At 42.9% G+C, this 26,367-nt stretch overlaps 1 protein-coding gene across 2 annotated transcripts in view; it reads left to right on the top strand.

Annotated features, from left to right (window-relative positions):
• Positions 1-26,367, top strand: part of PIGN (phosphatidylinositol glycan anchor biosynthesis class N) — a 108,143-nt gene that overhangs the window by 35,567 nt on the left and 46,209 nt on the right. For both annotated transcript variants that reach the window (XM_064160839.1, XM_064160842.1), the window contains exons 9-14: positions 674-714; positions 5,014-5,073; positions 6,577-6,669; positions 8,271-8,326; positions 22,730-22,808; positions 26,083-26,265. In XM_064160839.1, coding sequence (XP_064016909.1) covers positions 674-714; positions 5,014-5,073; positions 6,577-6,669; positions 8,271-8,326; positions 22,730-22,808; positions 26,083-26,265 — 512 coding nt within the window. The remainder of the gene's footprint in view (positions 1-673; positions 715-5,013; positions 5,074-6,576; positions 6,670-8,270; positions 8,327-22,729; positions 22,809-26,082; positions 26,266-26,367) is intronic.

The following is a 26,367-nucleotide window of genomic DNA, read 5'->3' as shown; positions in this document are numbered from 1 at the left end:
CCCAAGCACCACATCCAAATGACTTCTAATTGCATCCAGGGTTGGTGACACCTCCTTGGGCAGCACATTTCAATGCCTGACGACTCTTGCTGGGAAAAAATGTTTCCTAATATTCAGTCTAAACCTACCCAGTGGTACACTTGAGGCCACTCCCTCTTGTTCTATCACTGTTTACCTGCGAGAAGAGACCAGCACTAAGCAACCTCCTTTCCAGTAGCTGTAAACAGCAATGAGGTCTTCCCCCAGCCTCCTCCTTTTCAAACTCAACAGCCCCAGCTACCTCAGTCACTCCTCATAAAATTTATTCTTCAGACCCTTCCCCAGCTTTGTTGCCCTCCTCTGCACTCACTCCAGCACCTCAACATCCCTCTTGTATTGAGGTGCATCACTGTGCTGAAAAAATAAAAACCTTAGACTTTTCCTCAACTGATCTGGATCACAATTGCAGGCAGCAGTGTATCCTGGTGGATAAAATAAAATGTGAACTAACATCAAAGCATTTTCATGTTTCTGCCTGTTGACTTCCATCTTTTGACCCCTTTTGAGCAAGCTTCCTATAACAAAATTATATAACACTTTACAGATAATGGTAGCAAAACATTAATTGTCAGCTGAATTATCCTGTCCCCATCTGTGTAAATTAGCTGGTCATGTGTTCTGTTATTTCTTGCAGAATGGAAACTGGAGAACTTGAAGAGGCTGGATGTCAATCAGGTATCAAACATACCTCATTTAATAGCTCATAAATGTTCACCTTGAATTACCAATGTTTTGTGACTTAAACTAATTTATGGAATTGGGTTGGATGATCATACTGATGTAGCTTTTCTCTGAAATGTGCCACTTCAAAGTCAGAGCTGCAGGAATCACACCTGAAATAGCTGAAATTGGTTGTTTGCACCTGGCAGCTATATACAACTTCACCTCCTAAAGATGCATTTTCACACCCCTTTTTTGGGCAGGTGATCATATGCCATTGTAGAGAGTGCAGTACAGTATGCCAGGTACTCCCCAAGCTCAGTGCCATTAACTCCAAGTGTGGTGGGTTGGGAACTTCCTCACCCCAACTAAAATTTACCAGACCAGCTCAGACAGCTTGGAAGTAAGCTAAAGCTGTATTTTACAGCACAACTAACTTTACATGCATATGTACACAATACATTTAGATGCATTTACAATTATATACAATTTAGAAAGAATACAGAAATCAAATCTTGCTCCCCTGGACAAAGAAAGTCCAGCAGGAACCAATGCCTCCCTCTCTCTCCACAGACAGAAAACAACCAGCAAGGCTCATGTGTTACTTAGAAAATGTTAGTGTTAGAGTGAGAGAAGTGAAGGAACAATGAACAGATCCAGTGCCCAGGAGCCAGGTAGAAAGAATTCTTTATACACTGGCTTTTTATACCTCTTAGCAAACCAATGAATGAGAGAGACTTTATTATGCTTTTACATCCAATGAGCTAATTCAGTTAGATTCTGCACTGAACTTTCAGGAAAGTACCAATTTCTCTTATTAGACTATTCCAATAGAACTTAAACTATGGCATTAAATAGCAATCTCATGTTTTCAGAGTGGGATTTGCTTTTGCAGATCTTTAGAAGTAACTTGCATTACTTTCCTTCTGTCTTCTACTTTGCAAATGTTCTGGAGCTGAGCTTGCACTTCGGTATCTCCTGTGAAGGTACCTGATGAAACAGAAAGCAAGCCTGATTTGATGGCCTTATTTCTCAAGTTTATGAGAATCTGTTGTATGTTTTTTGTTGCATTTCATTTAGTTCTGACACTGGAACAGGTTGCTCAGGGGGATCGTAGATGCCCTCTTCCCTGGAGGTGCTCAAGGCCAGGTTGGATGAGTCCTTGAGCAACCTGGTCTAGTGGGAAGTGTCCTTTCCCATGGTGGGGGTGAGTGTGACTACATGATTTTTAAGATCCCTGCCAACTCAAACCTGAATTCTAAACTGAATCTATGTTCAGTTCAGTTTTTCAGAGCTGTCTGTTTCAATGTCTGTGTTTTGTCACTTTGCAGAAGTTGCTGTTATTATTGAATCAAAACCAGTTCCTGCTGCACTGTTTAAAGTGTGTTTTTTCCAACAGGGTCTGGAATTATGGCCCAGCCACTTAGCAATTTAGACAATTTATACTGTACAGGAAGAAAAAAGTTTCAACTTAACCCTTGATATGAAAAAGCCAAGCTTTTTTTAATCATTATGATAATACATGCATATGTGGGCACCTGAAGCTTGTTTGCTTCTTGCTTCCTATCACACAAAATCCCAGAATTGTCTAGATTGGAAGAGACCTTTAAGATCATTGAGTCCAATCATTAACCCAACACTGACAAGTCTTTGACTAAACCATATCCTTAAGCACTACATCTGCTAAACAATATCTCTAAGCACTGTCTACACCACTCTTAAATACTTCCAGGAATGGGGACTCCACTGCTGCTCTGGACAAGATGTTCCAATGCCTGATAAACCTTTCAGGAGAGAAATTGTTCCTAACATTCAACCAAAACTTCCCTTGGTGCAGCTTGAGATCGTTTCTTCTTGTCCTATCATTTGTTACTTGGCTAAACAGACCAGCCCCCACCTCTCTACAACCTCCTTTTAGATAGTTGTAAAGAGGCTCTTTTTCTCTAGAGTAAATGATCCCAGTTCTCTCAGCTGCTTTTGATAAGACATGTACATTAGGTCCTTCTTTGGACATGCTGTAGTACCTCACTGCCCTTGTTGTAGTGAGGGGCTCAAAACTTAATGCAGCATTTGAAATGGAGCCTCACCAGAGCTGAGTAGAGGGCACAATCACCTCACTGGTTCTACTGGCCACACTGTCCATGATACAGACCAGGATGCTGTTGGCCTTCTTGACCACCTTGGCACACTGCTGGCTCATGTGCAGCAGGCTATCATTCACCACTCTCAGGTCACTCTTTGTCACTGAGCAGCTTTCCAGCCACTCCTCCTCAAGCTTGTAGTGTTATATAAGGTTATTGTGACCAAAATGCAGAACCTGGCATTTGGCCTTACCAAAACTCATACAACTGTTAGCTCATCTACCCAGTCTGTCTTGATCCGTCTGCAGGGTGTCCCTACCCTCAAGTAGACCAACACTTTCATCCAGCTTGATGTCATCTGCAAACTTACTAAGGGTGCTCTCAATTCACTCATCCACATCATTGATAAAGATGTTAAGCAGGACTGGCCTCATACTGAGCTCTGAGAGTGCTATCAAAGGCTTTACTGAAGTCCACATAGACAACTTCCAAGTCTTTCTCTCCTCCACTAAGCAGGTGACCATGTTGCAGGGGGAGGTGAGGTTTGTCAAGCAAGCAGGATCTGCTTTTCATAAGCCCATGCTGACTGTGCCTGAGCATCTGCTTGTCTTGCACATGCTGTGTGGTGGTACTCAAGGTGATCTGATCCATCAGCTTCCCTGGCACCAAAGTCAAACTGACAGGACTGTGGAACCCAGTATATAAATAACCAGCTCCAAACATGCTCAAACAACAGAAAGAAACTCATGCTAAAAGGCTGAAGTTGAAAATGTTCTGGATAAACTGCTTTCACCAAAGCCCTGCTACAAAATTCTCCTCTCATGCTGGCAGGAGTTAAGAGAATGTTATTTTGAGACAGTATAGAAGGGTCTCAAGTGTTGCTCTGCTCTGGGTTAGTGTCCCCAAAGACAGAGCTTTTGACCTGTAGCACATGTGGGCCATGGGTAAAAATAGCAAACTAGACTTCCAGTTAGTTCCCCTACATGTGTATTGTCCTCTGCAAATACCAGTTGAGAGTCTGCTTCAGCACAGATGATGTAAGGCTGGTGCTGTGCCTGTGGTTTCAGTGTAGTTTCTTGTGCTGCTTTGAGGCTAACTGGAATATTCTAAGGAGAGAAATTAGATCATTGGTTGTAATAAGAAAATAATGATAGAGTCTATATCATTCATTGGTTTGCTAAAAGAGATAAGAAGCCCAAGTCTAAACAATTTGTTCCTCTCTTGCTTCTGAGCACTTCTTCCCTTTAGATCTCTTCTTTGTTTCTGAGCATTGGACCTATTCACTGCTCTCTCTAATTTCTTCCACTAGCTCCAGCTAACATTTTCAGATAACAAAATAAGCTTTGCTGGTTGATTTGTTTTCTGTCTGGGAAAGAGAGAGAGAGAGTGGCTTTGAGCCCCTTCTGAGCTTCTTTCTTTGTCCAGGAGGGGAATTTGGTCTTCTGTGTTATTTCTCAACTGTATATAATTGTAAGTACCTGTAAATGTATTGTGTATATGTGCTTGTGAGTTTAGCTTTGCTGTAAATATAGCTATATCTTACCTCCAACCCGTTTCAACTGGTCTGGTAAATTTCAGTAGTGGTGGGGACTGCTGAGAGTTCCTCAACCCACCACATTTCTTCTGATTAATGCTGGAGAAGCAAATTTTGATGCCTACCTTAATATCAAAGGAAAATACAAGCCTGGTGAGAGGCAGTGTTTAGCACTATAAGTAGAAGGTAATGGTAACTTATTTTATGTCGTGCCTTGGTGTAGACTGCAAGGCCTACCTGAGGGCTGACTGGACACAAATAGATGTGTAGCATCCCCTTCTGAAGAGGAGAGGGTAATTGGCATTGTAGAAACATGAGATAATGAGTGCTGCAAGGAGCAATATATTCGGTGTACTACTTAAAACTGTAAATATGAAATGAGCTCTTTCTGCTGTAGCTCTCTGAGAGTAGTGAAGGAGGAACTGAATTCCTGTGAATAAATTCAGGAGGTGGGGGTTGTATTTTGCTTTTTAAACTACATGTATTTTTGAAGCTTTACCAGTAGCAGAGCCTCACAATTTGAATCTAATCAGGCTATGATGACTACTACAAACTAAAATATAAAGGAGACCTGTATGTCATAACTTCACAGCATTGTACCATTTAGTTCTGCAAATCCAAATAAATTAAAGATAAACTGAATTTATTTGCTCTAGAGCCTGGAGTTTTATTAAAATGGGAATGCTTCTGTTTGCACAGGCTGATATTGCACCACTGATGGCTTCGCTTATTGGTGTGCCTTTCCCCCTGAATTCAGTGGTAAGAAACAAAAACATTTGTCTGCAACAGAAATATGCTGACCGTATTTCTGTGTTGGGGATGTGTTGGGGCCAAGATGTGAAGCATGTGAGAGGAAAGGTCCTAGATTTGGAGAAGTGCTATGGAGACTGCTTGTAGCTTGAACTTCATATCTATACATCCTAAGTTTGGAGTGTACAAGACAACCCTCAAAGGTCCCTTCCAACCCAATGCAATCTGTGAATCTTTCTCTTTATATATATTCTGTAATGTTTTCAAGTGGAGAGGCAGCTGACCCCTACATTGTGCCAGGGAAAGTATAGGCTGGATGTTAGGAGGAAGTTCTTCACAGAGAGATTGATTGGCATTGGAATGGGCTGCCCAGGGAGGTGGTGGAAGCACTGTCCCTGGAGGTGTTGAAGAAAAGCCTGGATGAGGCACTTAGTGCCATGGTCTAGTTGACTGGCTAGGGCTGGGTGCTAGGTTGGACTGGATGATCTTGGAGGTCTCTTCCAACCTGGTCGATTGTATGATACATAAACTGCAGCTTTATACTCTTGAGCTACACAGAAGTTTTTTGTTACTTGTTTTTTTAGGTGCAGTAGAATTGCAGTATGGTTTGAATAAGGCTTGATTTTGGCCATGAAAACTGAGCCTGTAAACAAGCTGGCTCATGCAGTTTAATGTTGAGGTATTTCTTTTTTAATCTAGTGTACTTTCCTAAGATGATCTCTTATGCCTCTTATTCAGTGAACAGTATGTTCCTTCACTGAGATGGCTTTGAATTGGGTTCATATATGCAGTCCAAAAGATCTCATACACATCTAGTTGACAGCTAGCATTATATTAGTGTGCTTTCAAAATACTTCTTCTGGAGACTCTGCCCCAAATCCTGCTCTCACAGAATCACAGAACCTTACAGATTGGAAGGGACCTCCAGAGATCATTGAGTCCAACCTCCCTGCCAAAGCAGGATTCCTAAGGACAGTTCACACAAGAATGGATCTGGGCAGGGTTTGAAAGTCTCCAGAGAAGGAGACTTCACAACCTTTCTGGGCAGCCTGTTCCAGTGTTCCATCACCCTCACTGTAAAGAAATATCTCCTCAACTACTTCTCCTCCTCTTCCTCCTCTCTCATTGCTGGTCATGAGAGAAAGCTGTGCAACATAGGTGGCACAGGAACTGTTAGCTTCCCCATCAAGAACACTCTGTGAGTCAAGCCTAGGAGAGGCTTTGGATGGAAAACTGTAGGTATTTAAAAAACAGCTTCTTATTAGAGATTGAGATTGTATTCCTATTTAACATCTAGTTTATTAACAACTCCCATTGTTTACCTTTTTTGCATATCTGTAGGAGCTGGGATATTATAAGCCATCCCTGTGATGGTGAGAAATGATGACAGAGTATTTTGAAAGGAGTTACAGGAGTTACTTCAGCATCATTTAGCCTGCAGTTCAGTTAGAGAAATGCCTGTTTCTTCATTGAATACCTTTTTTTGTGATGATATGTATTTTTCTTCTCCAGGGAACTCTGCCTCTGGAATATCTGAACAATAGTGCTCATTTCAAAGCAGAGAGCATGTTTACCAACGCTGTTCAAGTTCTTGAGCAATTTAAGGTAAGAAAACATCAAGTAAAGAAAAAATACTTCTTCGAATGACAGTTGTTGCTATGTCTAAAATAATTATAGTAGGACATACACTGTATGTATCATGCTCTAATTCAAAGGACTAAAACTGAGTGTGCATGCTGGCTGGTATTGATTGACTAGCTGGCCTCATTTATAGGGGCAGTGGGGAAAGACAGAGCTCTAAAATTACTTTCCAAGTAATTAAAGAAAAAAGCCCTACACAGGGTTGGATGGAAATACAGAATATATTCAAAGATTAAACAGGAGGTGCCTCTCCCTGTGAGGAGAGGCTGAGCAGCCTGGGGCTTTTTGGTCTGCTGAGAGGGAATCTAATAAATGTTAATAAATATCTGAGGACTGGGGGTCAAGAGGGAGAGGACAGGCTCTACTCAGTTGCACCCTATGAGAGGATAAGGGGCAATGGATTGAGTACTGTGTTCAGTTCTGGGCCCCCCAGTTTAGGAGGGACATTGAGATGCTTGAGCGTGTCCAGAGAAGGGCGACGAGGCTGGTGAGAGGCCTCGAGCACAGCCCTATGAGGAGAGGCTGAGGGAGCTGGGATTGGTTAGCCTGGAGGAGAGGAGGCTCAGGGGTGACCTTATTGCTGTCTACAACTACCTGAGGGGTGGTTGTGGCCAGGAGGAGGTTGCTCTCTTCTCTCAGGTGGCCAGCACCAGAATGAGAGGACACAGCCTCAGGCTGCGCCAGGGGAAATTTAGGCTGGAGGTGAGAAGAAAGTTCTTCACTGAGAGAGTCATTGGACACTGGAATGGGCTGCCCGGGGAGGTGGTGGAGTCGCCGTCCCTGGAGCTGTTCAAGGCAAGATTGGACGTGGCACTTGGTGCCATGGTCTGGCCTTGAGCTCTGTGGTAAAGGGTTGGACTTGATGATCTGTGAGGTCTCTTCCAATCCTAATAATACTGTGATACTGTGTGATATAAACTACAGTAGAGGAAGTTCCACCTTAACATGAGGAAGAACTACTTTTCTGTGAGAGTCTCGGAGCACTGGAACAGGCTGCCCAGAAAGGTCGTGGAGTCTCCTCTGGAGACTTTGAAGACCTGTCTGGATACATTCCTGTGTGACCTGCGCTTCATTCTATGATCCTGCTCTGGCAGGGGGCTTGGACTCAATGATCTATGGAGGTCCCTTCCAACCCCTAACACCCTGTGCTCCTGTAATAACTACAAACTACAATGCAAAGCCGTGCAGAAGCATATGAAATACACACAGAATCCCATCAAGCCCAAAACATTCTCCAAAACTTCCCTCCAAGTAGACCAAAACCAAAACCCCACTGCCCCTTTTCTTCTTCTACTTGCAGTTCACCTTAAGTCCCAATGCTCTTTCTTCCCCCCACCATTGCTAGGCTAGCCAGGCCTGAGCCATCCCCCTCTTTAATCAGGGTAAACAAGCTTGTGATACTCCCCCAAAACCCACCTGCATGTGTTCCTGTGTGATCTGGTATAAGTGATCCTGCTGTGCAGGGGGAGTTGGACTGGATAAACTTTCTAGGTGCCTTCTGGCCCCTAACCACCTGTGATTCTGTGAACTTACATATAATGGATTTAATGCTCTTTTTAATGCAGGTTAAGATGGATCAGAAAAAGAAAACTACCCTGTCGTTTCTGTTCACACCATTCAAGTAAGTGCCTTTAAAAACTATATCTATATATATATATTTTAGCTGATGTTCTTACCACTTTGGTATTTTGGTGAGATGCAGCAAGAGAAATTTGGTCTCTTCAGTCTTTTACTTGACTGAAACTTTGCATTAGAACTCTGCAATTAATTTCTGGTTTTAAAATCTATTTAGAATTAGATATTAAGAAAACAAAAAAAACAGCAAACAAATTTTTCTTACATTTAGTTTTCTGTTAAGAGTTATTTTGGTTTTTGACAATATAACTGTATACAGATTTGTGGTGGGTTTAAGGTACTGGGATGTCTTAAACCATAGAGGACAGACCTCCAGAGGCTAGATAGGTCCAGGAGGTGGACCAGAAAGTGTAGTCTTTTGTTTCATTCCCTTTATAAATGAACAGCATAGGCTGTTCAATCCCCTTCCCCTCTCCCTTCTCCCTTACCTCTGGTTTGCAAAAGAGTGGGGCAAGAGCAGGCAAGATGCATTTTTAGCTGCATCATTTAAGTCTGGATAGGGAGATATGTGAATTCAGCGGGGGGGGGGGGGGGGGAGGGGGGGGGCGGCAGGTGAGGGTCTGCATTTGAGTCCTGGAGTTTTGGCCTGGTTTGGAGAGAGGTTATGAAAAGCTTTGGCTTAAAGAGTTTCTGTAGTAAGCCCAGACTGGAGAACTGGGCAGGGGTTGACTATGGATTTTGGGTGTTTTTATACTATTTTATGTAGCTGTGAATAGTACATCCATTTAAACTCCTAATTCTTACCAATCCCATGCAGAGCGTTTCCTTTATTCCTCTTGGAAGGTCTCTTCCAACCTGGCTGATTCTATGATTCTGTGTAAATGTGAGGTAGTTTTAGACATTGCCTTCTCACAGATGTCTGCCCTCCTTCACATGAAGGTGGTTTACTGAGTGTGAGCAGTGAGCACAATGAGCTACAGCTGCAGGCTGTGATCTGATGCATTAGTGTAAGACAAGCCTTGTAAGTTCCTCAAGTTTTGCATGAATCAGAGCGAGATACTGAGGGAAAGGCATCTACCCCCTTCTTTGGACTTCACTGTGACACTGGGTTTTGGTGGTTGTCCTGGTTTCACTGGGGTAGAATCACAGACAAGCCTCAATACAGGGGGCACTAGAGGTTTAGTCTGGAGCTTAAACTGGAAGGTGCAAAAGCCAGGGCAGCTGACCCAAGCTGACTGACAGGTGTATCCATACCATAAATACCTTCATCATCCTCACAGCTCTCCAATAGATTCCTGTCTCTCTTGAACTGGGGAGCCCCAAAACCAGATACAGTATTCAGGTATGGTCTCACCAAGGCAGAGCAGAGGGGGAGGACAACCTCCCTGAACCTGCTGTACAGTTTTCTCACTGCATCCCAGGATGCCATTGGCCTTTTTGGCCATGAGGGCACATTGCTGGCCCATGCAGAACTTGCTGTTCACCAGGACTCCAGAGTCTTTCTCCACGGAGCTGCTTTCTAGCAGGGTGATCCCTAGTCAGTGCTGTTGCCTGGTGTTATTCCTACCCAGATGCAGGACTGTGCACTTGTCCCTCATGAGGTCCACCTGTCCCAGCTCTCCAGCCTGCCCAGATCTTGTTGCCTGGCAGCACAGCCATGCAGGCTTCTGATTTCGTTGGAGAATCAAATCCCTGGCACAACGTACAGGGAATGAAGGAGTGCATTAGATATGTGCCCTGTCCTACTTGGATCTAAATTGCATCTCTCTCTGAAATCCATCTGTCAGAGGTCTAATAATGAGAATGATGGAGCTGATTATTGTGCTGTATGATAGAAACTTCAGCAGTGTCTACTTGAACAGGTTTGAGGCAGGTCAGAATCTGGATAGATGTACCTACTGAAAGGCTATGTCTGGCTGCCAGTAATGCCATTTTCCTTTTGTCAAAGTGCCTCCATCAAGGAACAAATCTGTGTAAATTGTATCTTGAAGTTACCTGTGAAGCTGTTCAGAATACATGTCAGCAAGCTCAGCTGCAAATGTCTCTCTTGCTGATATTGAATAATTGTTCAGAATGCTTATCTGCAGTTGCAGTTGGATACCTGAAGGGGTTTACTGTCTGAAATAAGTTTCCTTCCCACTCCATGACCTTTTTTTCCCCAACTGTGAAGACATGTTTTCAAAAATTATTTGTTTAGTAAAATCAGAAACTTTCTCCTCAGGGTTCTGAGACATGCTTTGACTATGGTGAGTAAGAAAAGCAGGTACCAAGATGCCAGATGTTTCAAAGGAAACATAAGGGAGGACAATTATGAAGATTGCTCATAGAGAACAACCAATATCCAGGATAGTGAACTATCTGACTAGCTTTCTGACCATTGGGTGAACATTAAGGTAACTGCAGTGCTGGCACAGTGTGAAGAGGAGTGTGCCAAGGGGCCAGATGCTGCTGTTGGAAAAGCATTCCCAAAGCTGGCATCTCTGGGCTGTGAAAGTAATTCATCCTGCTGTTCTCAGCACTAGTGAGGCCACACCTTGAGTATTGTGTTCAGTTCTGGGCCCCTAACTACAGGAAGGACACTGAGGTGCTGGAGTGTGTCCAGAGAAGGGCAATGAGGCTAGTGAAGGGCCTGGAGCACCTGAGGGAGCTGGGAGTATTCAGTCTGGAGAAGAGGAGGCTCAGGAGAGACCTCATTGCTCTCTACAGCTACCTGAAGGGAGGTTGGAGCAAGGAGGGGGCAGCCTCTTCTCCTTGGTGTCAAGCAACAGGACTAGAGGAAATGGTTTCAAACTGCATGAGGGGAGGCTCAGGCTGGATGCTAGGAAATACTTCTTGCCAGAGAGGATTCTCAGCCACTGGAATGGTCTGCCTAGGGCAGTGCTGCAGTCACCATCCCTGGAGGTGTTTCACCCTGCACTGCTCTAGAGACACAAGTGCTGCAATGGCAATAATGGCTTAGTATCATTGGACTTTTGGTTTAATGGTGGATGGATTACCTTTTCAGAGAGAAATCAGTGCCTGTGCTATGAAATGTATGTTCTTTGGCAAAAATGTCAGCTTCTTTTTTGCTGAATGAACTATCTGAAGCACTCTGTTAAACTCTGCTCAGGAAGGATGCAATCCTCTTAGAAAGCAGGCATCCTGTTGGTCTCAGCAGGATTTCAGGGTTTCAGCAGCACGCTCAGGAGCTTTTAGTTAGTATGTGAAAAGCTTACTGGCAGCAGCTTCTGTGCAGGAGAACCAGGCTTAATTGGATTTATTATCAAGGAGGAAATAGGTAAGGTCTTTAGAAGGAGCTAAGAGGCTAATGTATTAGATAAAATATCACAAGGCTTGTGTGTATTTCTCTATTTCTTTGTATAAATCCCTTTGGCCTTTTCTCGGAGCTTGTCTGGCTTCATGCAGTGAAGGTGAGGGAAGGCAAAGGGAAGTGGTTGGATGTGATGGGTGGAGAATGTTTTGCACTGGGGCATGAGGTGAGAGGGTGCAGGGTGCATCCTGGATCTCAACAAGAAAGGTCTCAGAACAAATAGATTAATAAAATAGCTGTTTAATTAAAGAAGAATACAGACAGCAGATAAAGTGTACATCCCTCCAGATGTTGGGGTAGTCTGGGTGCTGGCCTGCATTCATGCAGCATCAGAAGGAGTCTGGATCACAGAATGTTAGGGGTTGGAAGAGACCTCTGGAGGTCATCAAGTCCAACTCCCCTGCCAGAGCAGGACCATAATCTAGTGCAGGTCACACAGGAATGCATCCAGATGGGTTTTGAAAGTCTCTAGGGAAGCAGACTCCACAACCTCTCTGGTGAGCCTGTGCCAGCACTGTGTGACCCTTACAGAAAAGAAGTTCTTCCTCATGTTGAGGTGGAACTTCCTGTGCTGTAGTTTATATCCATTGCTCCTTGTCCTATCACAGGGCACAACTGAGCAGAGCCTGTCCCCTCCCTCCTGACCCCCAACCCTCAGATATTTATAAACATTGATTAGATCCCCTCTAAATCTTCTCTTCACCAGACCAAAAAAGCCCCAGATCCCTCAGCCTCTCATAGAGCAGTTCTCCAGCCCCTTGAGCAAATCCCTGTCCCTCCTGAACTAGGGAACCCAAACCTGAATGCAATATTGCAAGTGAGGTCTCACCAGGGCAGAGTTAGAGGGGGAGGAGAACCTCTCTCCATCTGCTGGCCGAACTCCTCTCAATACACCCCAGGATCCCATTGGTCCTCTTGGCCACAAGGGCAATTGCTGTCCCATGGATAGCTTCTTGTCCACTTGAACTCTCATCTCCTCCTCCACAAGGCTGCTTTCCAGCAGATCACCTCCCACCTTGTACCGATGCAGTTTATTATTCCTTTCTAGGTGCAGGACTCTGAACTTATCCTTATGGAACCTCGTTAGATTACTCTTTGCCCAGCTCTCAGTCTGTCCAAGTCTCACTGAGATATGTTCTGCTATAGTGCTGTACAGATCCTGTCTGTGGAGAGGTTCCTTTTTTTAGGTCATTCAAGCTATTACAGTATTTGCTTGCAATAAATTAGCTCCACTAATCTTTTCTACTGTCGAACAGAGAAGAGCTTCACGTGAGAGCTTCTTGCTGCAGTTCCAGGGAAAGATGAGGACAGGCCTGCAGTGGGAGCTGCCTGCAGCCTCGGCAAGGTGGCCAAGGATTTGTGCAGCACAGTGTGGAGCCATGCTGGATGGGCAGCACAGGCCTGGGCCTGCTGAGATTGGCTGCCATGTGCATCACTGTTCAGTTCGGTACAGGGGTCCTGGCCAAACACATGTTTCAATGGCCATGGAGCCCAGCTGTGAAACAGCTGCCAAAATACAGCCTGTGCTGCCTGCTTTGAATGCAAGTAGCTGAAAAATGATAGCTGGGCTTTAGGTTTGGCACCTGGCGTTGTGGGCCAGAAGCAGACCAGTGGCACAGTGTTACAGATCTAGAACAGTGCCGACATCTAGAGCCAGCTCCAATTCGTGACATAAATCCATCACACATTTTGCAGAGGTGAGGGAGTTGTTATTTAGGCTCAGCACATGGCCTCTGCACTACTGAATTAGAAGAGGCTTTAGAAACAGGACATTTCCTCTCTCCCACTACTCTGCCCTAGTGAGCCCACACCTGGAATACTGTGTCCAGTTATGGGCTCCCTGGTTCAGGAGAGACAGGAACCTGCTGGAGAGTCTAGCAGAGAGCCACGAGGATGTTTGGTGGACTTGAGCATTTCCCCTACAAAGAGAGACTGAGAGCCCTGGGGCTGTTTTGTCTGGAGAGGAGAAGACTGAGAGGAGACCTGAGCAATGTGTACAAATAGCTGCGGGGTGGGTGTCAAGGGAATGGGGCCAATCTCTTTTCAGTGGTCAGCAGCAATAAGCCGAGGAGCAGTGGCTACAAACTGAAACATAGAAGGTTTCATCTCAGCATGATGAGAAACTTCTTTACAGTGAGGGTGACAGAGCACTGGAACAGGCTGCCCAGAGAGGTTGTGGAGTCTCCTTCTCTGGAGACTTTGCAAATCCATCTGGATGTGTTCCTGTGCTGACTACCCTAGAGCATCCTCCCTTGGCAAGAGGTTTGGACTCGATGATCTCTGGAGGTCCCTTCCAACCTCTGAGGTTCTGTGATTTCCTTTCCTTCAAGGATCTCCATCTTCCCTATTGTTGAAAGTATAAAGCAGTGGAATATTACCAAAGTCAGAGTTGCTGGTAGATGCATGGTGACCAGAGCAGACAGAGAGGCTGGGTGGTCTGTGTTGCCATGCACCAGGGAGAATGGAAGAGGCAAGGCAGAGGCCCACCATTCCATTCTTATACTAATTCCCTGCAGTGCTGTTGACCAGAGGAGTTACACCAAAACCAAGAAATGTTTTGTGCAACTGATAGAATAACAACTGTTTGACCACCAGGAATGGTGCTTTGACCACGGTCTCACCCATGCACTCTGCTCTATAGCAGACAACAAGGTATAAATATTACCCAAATCTCCTATCTTATTTGGAGGAGATTGAGAGTTCAATGCCAAATGGCAAGAACAGATTGACAGGTTTGAACCCCCCACAAAAAGATGTCTTTTGGTAAAATTTGTGCTCTCCACTACACTGGGTGCTGCCCCAGGAGAGGGAATGTGTGACTGTAATCGTATTTTAGAGCTGTAGAGCTTTCTGCAGTTTAATGCAGTCATCACTGCAATCTTAACCTCTGTATGTTGCACATGAATATGCTACTTGAGCACCCGACTGCCGCTTTTGGATGCAGCCAGACCTACAGCAGACAGGCTGCTTGTGCATCTGGTGTCAGGCCTGTGGTCACAGCAATAATTAGCATATGTCTTAAGAGATAAATTCAGCTTCTTTTAGCCTCTCTAATCTCAGGACTGGCTATAACACAAGGGGATTTGTCTCTCATCAAATGTATCCTTCTCTAAACGCAAGGCTTATTGTGGACTTTCCAAGGCTGCTGCATTATGTCCTGCTGGCTCTCTAGGCACAACCCCTGCCCGTGCTAGATCCCTGCTTCCAATTTCCCAGTTCTGCTTTGAGGGGGCCGGAGGGACTGCTTCAGAGCATGGCATCCTCCCTCCTGGCCTCTCGGTTGTTGGCAGCTCTTGCTGTAGTCGTTTGCATGCAAATCTGCTGTGTGCAGCCCAGTTATCTTAATTGTTTCTCTGTTCAGTGAATTGGCAGCTGGCAGTTAGCTTGCCTGAGTTCGTTTTTCTCTCATCTCTGTTATCTAAAGGATTTACATAAATATCCTAAGGCACTTTGCTGTTGTGTATATGCTGCATCAAGGACACTGCTTTGTGAACATTAAAAGGCTATTTTAATTCCTAGGAAATAACAGCCTAGGATTAGACCATTAGTAGTCAGACCACTTCAGTGATGTCCCAGGGCTTCCTCCTTCCCATATTTGTAAATCTGAATACAAAAGCATATATGTTATGGTAGAGTTTTGCGATGTGTCAGTAAAGACTCTTTTTGCTGTCGTTGTCCTTTGGAAGTTTGTGTCCCCTCCCTTCATTAAGGTTTAAAGAGCAAGACTCTCAGAATTTAAGCCAGGAGCTTTTTGCTGACTTTCTTAATCCTTTAATATCTTTTGGAGTTCCTGACACATGCAGTGGTGCTTTCTAATGCTCCTTTAAAGGAAAAAAAGACCTAAAAGCTTGCAAATATAACTGAGTACAACTCTACAACTAGACTGGCTGACTTACAGTCTAATGTGGTAGTCAGAACATCCAGAAACACAAAAACCTACCTGATATTTAGACACTCCAAGACTGAAATTCCTGGTGGTGAAGCAGCAGGGGAAAAGACAATAGATAGGTTGGGAGATGGAATAATGAGGGTACTGCCCTTTAAGAAGCTGTAATGAACCCTTTAGTGCAGATTTATGTGGAGTAGCTTTTCTTTTCATAAGCACAGCTTTAGCACACTAAAAACATCACTCTAATTCTGTTAACTACATGTCTCTTGCTTCTGAATTATGAAAATCAGGTTTCCTAGGAGTTGACCATTTTAGTAGCTTACCTGAAAGTATTGCTGTAAACAGTATAAAATTCAGGCCATCTAAGCAGTTACTCACTAAATAATTTCATTTTGGAAACGTCACTCTTTGATCAAAACTAAAACATACACAGAGTATTATCTCATAGGATGTGCTTTCAGTCTGTCTTCAGTGGGTACAGTAAAACAATTCCTTACGAACAACTGGAACACATTTTGAAAATGGGAAGAATCAGCTTCTGGCTATTAGAATTCATGGAACCCTGTCATTTGGTGAAGTCCATAGAACTGTAACACTTCTTTTCCCCCCCCGGTCATTGCCCATAGTAGCATTGTGTAGTCTGTACTACATAGCAAGTTCAACAGTAAGTAAACATGATGGTTCCAGGTGCTGCCATTTGATAATACCACACCAGCCCTGCTGTCATTGCTGTGGCTATTTGTGTGCAGGTCCCCAAGTTCTCCTTCGTTCAGCTGTGACAGGAGTGAGAGAATTGCTGTGTTGATGGTTTGACTTGGTGGTCTTAGAGGTTTGTCCAATCTTGATGACTCCTCAACATGAGGAAAAACTTCTTTAAGGGTGACAGAGCACTGGAACAGGCTGTCCAGAGAGACTGTGGAGTCTCCTTCTCTGGAGACTTTCAGTACCTATCTGGATGTGTTCCTGTCTGACCCGCACTAGGTGATCCTGCTTTGGCAGGAAGGTTGGACTGGATGATCTCTGGAGGTCCCTTCCAAGCCTGATTCTATGTTGTTGCTTTTTTAATATTTGGTATTTTTTTTACCCATGTTTTGCTGACTGATTCATTACTTCTTTCTGATGCTTTTCTGCTGTGGATAGAGAAGTGAGAGGGGTTTAAAGTGTGCATTTCATTCTGCTGCTACCATATCTTCAAAAGAAACAACAGAATGATGAAGTTTGGTTAGTTTGATTTTACTGTCAGTAGTATCAAGTCTTTGCACTCACAGGTTGCTAATTGGGGTGAATTTGATGTGGAACAGGAACAATGTACAATCATGTTTCTGCTAAATTCATAGCATTAAGTGAAAGATCTGTGTCTCCACTTTCCCATTATCTACCTGATGCTTTCCTGAGGTGCTGTCCTGTGTTGTAGGTGGGAGTATTTGAAGTCAGCTGTCACAGGAGACTGTTTGAAGTCTGTTGCTACGCTGAACAAGGCTTTGGAAGTGTTGTTTGATTACATGTATAAGTTTTCAGTAGCAGCCATGTGAAAACATCAGGCCAGTCTTACATTCTGCCTTTTCAAGATGCCATTTTTCTAGCAGTGGTGATGTAGATCAAAGCAATAATAGCAGGTCCTGTAAGTACCATTTCAGCTGATTGCAGAATTGCTGGACTGGAAACCCACTTTCCCCTTTAGTATGGCCCTGTCAGAGAAAGATGTGTGGCAGCCAAGCTTGAACATACTCAGCTGCTTCTGTTCCTGGTAGTTTTCTCCCATGGCAAGAGCATGGAGACGCTGAAATGCCCTCCTCAGCACCCAAGTGGCTAAAGGATGGGAATGGGTAACAGAGGCCTGGGCTTCTCTGAGGGACTATGACAGCAGAACATCTTCATGGTGAGAGGGGCAACATTAACCTGGGAGACTTATAGTTTTTAGGTTGCGAATTACTAAGATGCCAGGGATACTTTCTGGATAAGGGGACAAGAACCTGTGATTGCTTAGCCTTTTGGTAGAAGTTCCAGGAGTTGTTTGGACAGTGGCAGTCTGATACCTCTTTTACTGAAAATAGTTTTGGAGTTATAAATTTCCTAGCAAAGACTGTGAGGTCTGCCTTATGTAGTGTTCAGGAGAAGGTAGCCCATACCAAATCCTAGTAGGCTTTATTCAGATGGTTTTGTTCCACCTTGAAGCTATGAAGAAGTTTAAGAGATGTATATTTAGCTGTGTATACTCTAGTTTCTCAGCTCTGTTGTCAGCAGGAGGAGCTGGTCCTTTTCTCCCCATTCCCTAAATAGCCAGTATGAAAAATTAGAAGACTGAAGTTTGCTTAACAGCTGCTTCTGATTTGCTGCTGTATATGGGTTATAGAAATGCAACCACTGTGTCTTCCGCAATCTTACCACACTCAAAGGATTATAGGATGCACAATAGTGGTTGGGTTGTTTTTTTCTGATGGGGAAAGTGAAAAGGCAGTGATGAAAGGCGTAGATGTGCATGAGCTGACAGGAGTCAGGTACGTGGAGGCAGGGAGGAGGAGTAAAGCAGCTGAAAGAAATTTGTTTTCATGTGACAGTGAGCTAGGCAAAGCTGTCAGCCTTTCTCTTTGTACCTTACATCCGCAGATCTGTGATGATTCCTTATTAAAATGCATCATTTGAAATGTTAAACTACTACAGATCCTAAGGGGTTACTTCTTATAGCAGAACTCAATGGAATTTATGATAAAAGGACTATGAATCATTACCCAAATAACCAGGCATTATAAAATTAACAAGTGATGGCTATAGATATATCTGTAAGACATCTCCTTCTGTTCCAAGATTTTTATATCAAGGTGTGACTGCAGTATACTACCTATGCCATTTGGGGTGGTAAATTCAATACTGTGATGATAAACAAGACTCACTGAACTTGAAGTTTACATCTTTTCTTGAGGCAGAACTTGGATCTGGTTTGCCTATTTACCTAAGTCTCCCTGACCAAAGAAAGGTCCCCTTGACATTGCTATGGTGAACATACTTCATCACAGTTTTATTGTTAGTACTGTCAAATAGTTTGGCTTATATGAAGTGTGAATGATATGTTGGAAAGATTAATGTTGTCAGGTAGACTTGAAATGAGGGTAGCTAACATCTCAGGAGGGATATTGTACAAGCACTTGCATGATTACCCTAGCTGTTTTGGTTCATAATTAATTATGTTTATTGATGGATGAAGCCATGATTTCTGTCTGAAACTAGGAAATTAATCTCCAATAGCCATCATGAAAACCAAAATTAGTCTTCTAGAACCACCACTGTTTCCTGTGAAGAATGTAATTGGAAGTCTTCAGAATCCTAATGATCCTGTGAATGCATGTGTGCTTCTATGTGACCATGACACTTCTTGGTTTTTCTCTTCAGATAAACCTTAGAGTACTACATTTTATAATGTATGTGTTTCACAGTGCTTTCAAGAAAACAACAGGAAGACAGAGCTGAGTCCATTAATGAATTCTCTTTGTGTGTTCATGTTAATTAACAGAACAGGTTTTTTTGTGTGTGTGAAAAAAAAAACCCTTTGCATTTTACTAGTCAAGACTATTCACCTGGAACAGATTGCCCAGGGATGTGGTGGAAGCCTCATCCCTGGAGGTCTTTTAAGGCCAGACCAGATGGAATTATAAGCAACCTGATCTAGTGTGAGGTGTCTTGCTCATTGCAGGGCTGTTGGAACTGGATGATCCTTGATGTCCCTTCCAACCCTGACAATTCTGTGATCTGGAATTTGGTAGAATTGGATCTTGGTGATGGGTGTCTGGGAAGAGTATATATGTATATACCTTAATTTTTTGTATGGACTTAAGGATCTTTCTAATAATGAAAAGTAAATTAACTTCTTTACTATTAATTGCATAAATGTGTGCACCAAGTGACCTTCAGAATAGATTGACATCGTAGTGCCTTTGGCACTGTGTTATTTCCCACACAAGGAAGCAACTGATCACTTTGTTCTTTTCTAGCACTTTCAGCCTTGTGTTTCAAACCTTTTAAATAGTTTAAGTTAAAATCAAATGGTGCTAAGAACAGTTCAAGTTTTAACTTCTCAGATGTAAATTTTTGTTGGGGTTGGTTGAGGCTTGTAGGTTTTCTAGAATCAGTTTCTGAAGTTGCTGGAGTCTTTCTATAGACAACTTTCCACTTCTTTTGATGGCTTAGCTTCATCTCCTTACACGTTCTGCTACATCTAGGAAGGGGCTCCTTTGAAATTTTCCATCTACTTTGTCAGCTTTAGGAAGTGGATCAGGGTCCTCAGTGGGTGATAAGCTGCATTTTGTGAACTGTACTCATTCTTAACCAGAAGACCATCAGCATATTTGGTAAATCTTCTCTTCTAGTCTGCTGTGAAATGTAAAAGTTCTCTGGTCACTTCTTTGAGCTTTTTCTTAGTACAGAGGCAAAACCTAAGATCCCACTTAGCCCTTGCATAGGATGAAACTTGCATTTTGATACAACTAGATATGAAATCCTTAATTTCTGGTGGAATTCATAAACTCTGCCCCAAAAAAGTCTGTAGATAATTATAAATTCAGCATCTTGAAAAGCATTCATATGCAAGTAAGGTAAAATGTGTAATATAATGTTAGCTGTTGAAAAAGAACAATGCACCTGCTAATGGTAACCCCATTTGACAAAATAATCACCTTCTGCATTTACCTTACTGAAGCTTTACTCTTTAAAAACTCTACTTATTTTGTTACACCCTCCAGGGTACCGAGACTCCAGTTGGTGTCATCTAAGAAGGAATAGGTAAAGACTATTGTTCATTAATAATAAAATGATTCATTGAGATGAAAAAGATAATTAAGGGGTGTGTATGTAAATTATTAAAGAGGTAAAGTGAAAGTTAATTTTAGCATATTAAAAATCTGCATTGAATATGACAAGGATAAAATGCTCAGAAAATATTACATGTAAAACAATAAAAATGAGACAGTGAGTACAGGAATGTCTTGGGTGTATTTAAGTCCTAAATAAAGCTGCTTAATATTTATTTCAGAAGTCCATACCTAAAAGCTAAGATCTCTCTTTTCTTCCTACTAATTTCCACACATAGTGAACAAGTCTCACCTTGCTTTGGTGCTTTGCTCCCTTTCCCTTGCCAAAAAAATAAATAGCAGAACTTGAGGGTTACATCTTTTCTTGAGGCAATACCGGAGTCTCATTTGTCTGTTTGAAGAACTGATTCAAACTTGGCTTGTGGAGCTGTAAGGTTGGCTTCCACAAGCACATCGTGAAGGTGCAGGAGCAACCAGCACTCACTCTGCTCTTTTTCAACTCTCTTTTCTATAATCCTGTGTTATTTCTCCACACTAAAGGTGATCAAACACATCACGTTGTCATCACTTTTTGCTTCCTCCTTCTTTTTCCCCAGGTCCTGTCCCTTCCTGTTTATAGATACCATTGCTTGATTCTTTTCTAGATTGAAAAGAGAGTCAAACTCTCTTCTCAGAGGTAATTAGTGATAGAACAAGAGGGAATGGCCTCAAGCCATTCAAATCACTGGAGAGAGTGATTTGCCATATGAATGAGCTGCCCAGGGAGGTGGTGGAGTCGCGCTGTCCCTGGAAGTGTTAAAAAAAAGCCTGGATGAGGCACTTAGTGCCATAGTCTAATTGATTGGACAGGGCTGTGTGCTAGGTTGGACTGGATGATCTTGGAGGTCTCTTCCAACCTGCTTGATTCTCTGTTTCTAAGCTGCCACTGGGTAGGTTTAGGCTGGCTATTAGGAAAAATAAATATTCATGGAAGGCATTGGAAGCTGCCCAGGGAAGTAGTGGAGTCACCAACCCTGATGTTTAACAGTCGTTTGGATGTGATGCTTGGGGATATGGTTTAGGGTGCACCTTTCCGAGTAGGGATGGACTTGACTGATCCTGAGAGTCTTTTCCAACCTGAATGTTTCTGTGATTCTGTGATTTTTGAATTACAGTTATTTCATTTCCTCTTCTCAAGAGTAAGATATGTTGCTGTTCCTATCAGCCAGTATTTTAGAAGATTGCTGCACAACACTGCTGTGCTCTAAAGTCAGTATCAAAAGGAAACAGTATAAAAAAATATAACAGAATGTTCTTGGTAATAAAATTCAGATTGTTCAAGCAAAAAAAACTGTTCATATATTTCAGAGCTCAACAGCTGATTGTGTATCAACTGCTTCTGGGTTGTAGGCAGGAGTGGTTCCCAAGTGCTTGGAAACTGGAGGAATGAGCATTTCCATGTGGTAGTTACATAAGATCAGCTCCCGTGGCTCAGCTAAGTGACCACTAAAGTGCCTGCTGCTAATGTAAACAAGTAGGAGTGAGACCCCAGGAGAGGATCTGATTTTGCACAGTCTGAAACATGATAGAGGTGATTGTGTGTGAGGCACATGAAGGAATGTGTGCAAAGGAAAGAGGCATGCATCTGGGCTGTCATGTGCTGGAGATGCTGAGGAGGTGATGCTGTGCCACAAAGCTATCATGGAAGGTGTGAAGAAAAACTGCTCCATGCATTCATCAGCCACTGCGAAATTGTGAGCTGCTATAGTTTGCTTGTGGTGCCTAAAGCGACAGTGACTGTGTTGTGGCTTGTAACATACTCAGCTGGTGCAGGAAAAATCACTTTTTCCTTTGTGTGGTAGAAGTTGGAAGAGCTGACTTGTTTCTCCTTCTTACTACTTTTTATGGGATAAGAACTGTAGAAGTTATTTATTGCTAATAAAATGCATTAAAATCAAAGATATTTTTATCACTGACTTCAGGCTAACCAGGTACCTGCATTATCCCCTACTCTGGGGAGTCTGCTAACAGCTCCCTCTGTAACAGGAGAGAAGCTCTTATTTTTTCAAGGAGAAGACTGTTAGGCATCATCTACTGTTAGTGTGGAACCTCAACAATTCCTCCTTGCTGACAGGCTTATGAACTGCTTCCAACATTTATCAGATCAGTTAATTCACTTAACTCTTGCATGCACAAGGGAAATAATTTTCAGCAGTATTAGCTGGGGACACCTACATAAAAGTGTCTCTTAATGCAGGGAGATCTTGGGGTAATTTAGACAGCAGCAGCATTGACACAAGTGCAAAGGTGAGCATAGAGGAATGGGTTAGTTCCAATTACCTCTAAAGAAAATCAGAATATGTTGGTGTGCTTTATTCTGGAGTCAGGGTTTTTAACTGCATTTTTTTCTGCCCCTCCCTTTGCTTGTGAAAAGAAGAAACATTCATATATCTGTTTATTTTTTTACAGACCACTTTCTGATTCTGAACAGATCAGCTTTTTAAAGAACATCAGACTGTTTATTCAGCAGCAGAAGTACGATGAAGCGGTGAGTCTGGGTTTGATATACACCTTATAGAAACGTTTTCCAGGAACCTCTAGAATATGTAAATATTCAGGTTTGTTTAGCTGGAAATAAAACTGGGAAATAAAACTTTCTTCTTTCCTTATGATGTACGTTTCACTTTGTAACACAAATATAATCCCACTGTAAGTCTCCAAACTTTTGCATTTTGACATCATTCTAATCATAGAATGTTAGGGTTTGGAGGGGACCTCTACAGATCAAGTCCAACCCCTGCCAAAGCAGAGTCACCTAGGGCAGACCACACAAGAGCTCCTCCAGAGTGGTTTTCAAAGCCTGCAGAGAAGGAGACTCCCCAACACTTGCAGGCAGCCTGTTCCAGTGCTCTATCACCCTCATAGAAAAGAACTTTGCATGCTGAGATGGAACATCCTGTGTTCCAGTTTGTGTCTGTTGTTCCTATCACTGGGCAACACTGAAAAGAGACTCTCCCTTTCCTCTTGACACCCACCTCTCAGATATTTGTGGACATTGGTAAGATCTCCTCTCAGCTTTCTCTTCTCAAGACTGAACAGCCCCAGTTCTCAGCTTTTCCTCATAGGAGAGATGTTCTGATCCCTTCATCATCCTCGTAGCTCTCCGCTAGACTCTTTCCTGTAGATCCCTGTCTTTCTTGAATTGGGAAGCCTACACCAGATACAGTACTCCAGGTGTGATCTCACCAGGGCAGAGCAGGGGGGAAGACCGTAATGAATAATACTGACTTGCTGTACTTTTCCCTTCTATCTTTTTTACTGCCCCACAGTATACTAACATGTGGCATGTTTTTATTTTCTGCTGTAGAAAAGGGTAAATGGAGAAACAAGCTGAGGAATGTTCCTGTTCACACTTGTTAGGCTGCTAGTTATATGAAAAGAAGTATCACAGAAGCAGATTTAACCAGGTTGGAAAGAACCACAGAATGTCAGGGGCTGGAAGGGACCTTGAAAGCTCATCCAGTCCAACTCCCCTGCCAGAGCAGGATCACCTATACCAGATCACACAGGAAGGCATCCAGGTGGGTTTTGAGTATATCCAGAGAGGGAGACTCCACAACCTACCTGGGCAGCCTGTTCCAGTGTTCTGTCACTCTCACAGGGAAAAAATTCCTCCTCATGTTTACATGAAACATCATCCTGTGCCTCAAATGAGATCAAGTCCAACCTATTACCCAACACCGTCTAATCAATTAAACCATGGCACTCATCCAGCCTCCTTTTAAACACCTCCAGGGATAGTGACTCCATCATCAACCTGGGCAGCCCATTCCAACTCAATTACTTTTTCTGAGAAGAACTTCTCCCTAACATCCACCCTAAACCTGCCCTGGCATAGCTTGAGGCTGTGTCCTCTTGTTCTGCCATTGGGTGCCTGGGAGAAGAGACCAACCCCCACCTGGCCACAACATCCTTTCAGGTAGCTGTAGAGAGCAATTATGTCTCCCCTGAACCTCCTCCAGCCCCAGCTCCCTCAGCTACTCCTCATTGGGCTTGTGCCCTAAGAATATGATGTCTTGCTCCATCATAGATCCTGCTTCATCTTTTTCATTTATCTCAACCTGCTGTTCTTTTTATTTTCACATTTCAACTTGTTAGAGACTGGAAACCATATGTAGAATCATTCTGTGCTTCCCAGTTCTGGTGTTCCTTTCCTGAGTGTTTGCTACCACTGAATGTGGCAGGGTATTTGGTGGGTGCAGTTCACCAGTGCTTGAATTCTGATGGTCACAGAAATAATTTGCAGAGCTAAATGATATGAAGAAGTCTTTTAACAGGTTTAGTTTGGTCACTGACTTTTGTGTTTAAAAGTACATTAAAAAGTTGACTATCTAAAATTACATTTAACTTACCAGGTGCATGGAAGAATAATTCCATTATGTGTTATGGTTCAGCTCTTCTGTTTCCCTAAATGTTCCTCAGGGTTATAAATTACTATTTGATGCAGAACATAGCTAAATCTGTTTTATACCTTGTGCCTTTTTATTTACCTTATGGTAAACTGGAAATAACTGAATTTAAATCAATGGAGCTATTTTGCAGTGGTAGCAGGTTTTCTTTTTGGTTTCCTAATACTTCTACTTGGCTGTCACATTTGCTTATAGCACACATTTTATACAATTCAGCAGTAGAAATTACAAGTTTGTGGTGTTGGTTACATATAAGTTTTATCCCTAACTCACTTAAATGCTTTGTGTTTGTTTTTGATTGCTTAATACTTCAGGCTTGTGCCTGTTCCTCAGTTATCCTCAGCTTCTTCTATTGCATGCAGAAAAGCTGGTGCATTACCAGCTGCTGGTACATGATTCTTTGCTTTCTCAACTCCACAGCTTTTTGCACTGCCTTTTGTGTTCATAATTGTACCCTGAGAAATACCATGGTTTTGGCTGAGTTTGCCCATTGGCAAGCTTGTGATCTCTTCAGCAGCTGCAGCAAACATACCTTTTCAGCTGATTATTATTTTTAGCTACCTGGAGAAGCAGCACAATGTATGCTCAACCTCTTATACTCTTCCTTACATATTTTTTTAATCACCAGAGAATCCTTTGTGAAAACAAGTAGCACAGCTGACCTTCTCATCTTTGGGTAAATCATAGGTCTCAGCACACCTCTGGGTAAGGAATGACACAATGGAGGAAAGCTACTGTCTTTGTCATGGTGTCTTCCCAGTGGAGGTACTGTGTAAAGGGTCCTGTGATCCAGCTCTTTCTGTGTCCAAATGATTAGCATCTTGAAAGCCTAAGCAGCTGCTATGTGAATGAAACATGGACTCTGGTTCAGTCTCTAAATTCATCTTGGGTGCTTAAGCAAAGCACTATCAGGTAGTACTGAAGCAGAGGACACCAAATCCTAGAAGGGGACATGTTTCAGACTGTGGAAAGTGACATTGTTTCTTCTGCATCCATAATCCAGGTTTTGTGTGGACTTTACTTACACTGGGGTAAATATGTGGTCAAATGATTATGGGAAAAGCAATTAGCATGTTTGGTAATAAGTAGTGGTCTTGGTATGATGTCTGTGTGGCTTGCAACATCTGAACACTGTTGTAGCTAGGGGGTGTGGTGAAGGAGCCAAATGATGATTGATGTTGTCCAATGGGAGTCCACAACAGCTGATGCTGGCCAAAACGCTATTACCTGAGCACAGAGAGTACACCTGTGCCAAGACTGGCAAACTGTTTGAGTTCCAACTGTTGTTAGGTCTGGTTTTGGAATGGAACTTACAGTATTCTAAACTGTTGCTTGTGTGTTTTTTCTGCCTAGGTATCTCTGTCCAAGACCCTAATTAACCTTGCTTTGGAAGGCTTGTCTTATTACCATACTTATGATAGATTATTCCTGGGTCTGAGTATTTCAGCGAGTTTTGTGGGCTGGACAACTTACGTGATTGTGAGGATTATCAAGACTCATACCACTTTGACCAGGGCTGTCCAGACTAGTAGTAAGGTAGGTTGCAAAAATGCAGTGGTTCTTTTTTGCTATCAGTTTTCAACATTTTATGTGTGCTTACTCTCATTGTGGGGCACATCTTGCACACCTTCCATTTCT

The sequence above is a fragment of the Pogoniulus pusillus genome, chromosome 21 (genome assembly GCF_015220805.1).
Source record: "Pogoniulus pusillus isolate bPogPus1 chromosome 21, bPogPus1.pri, whole genome shotgun sequence".
Lineage (NCBI taxonomy): Eukaryota > Metazoa > Chordata > Aves > Piciformes > Lybiidae > Pogoniulus > Pogoniulus pusillus.
The sequence above is the reverse complement of the archived record's forward strand: the minus strand, read 5'-3'. Positions and strand labels throughout refer to the sequence as shown.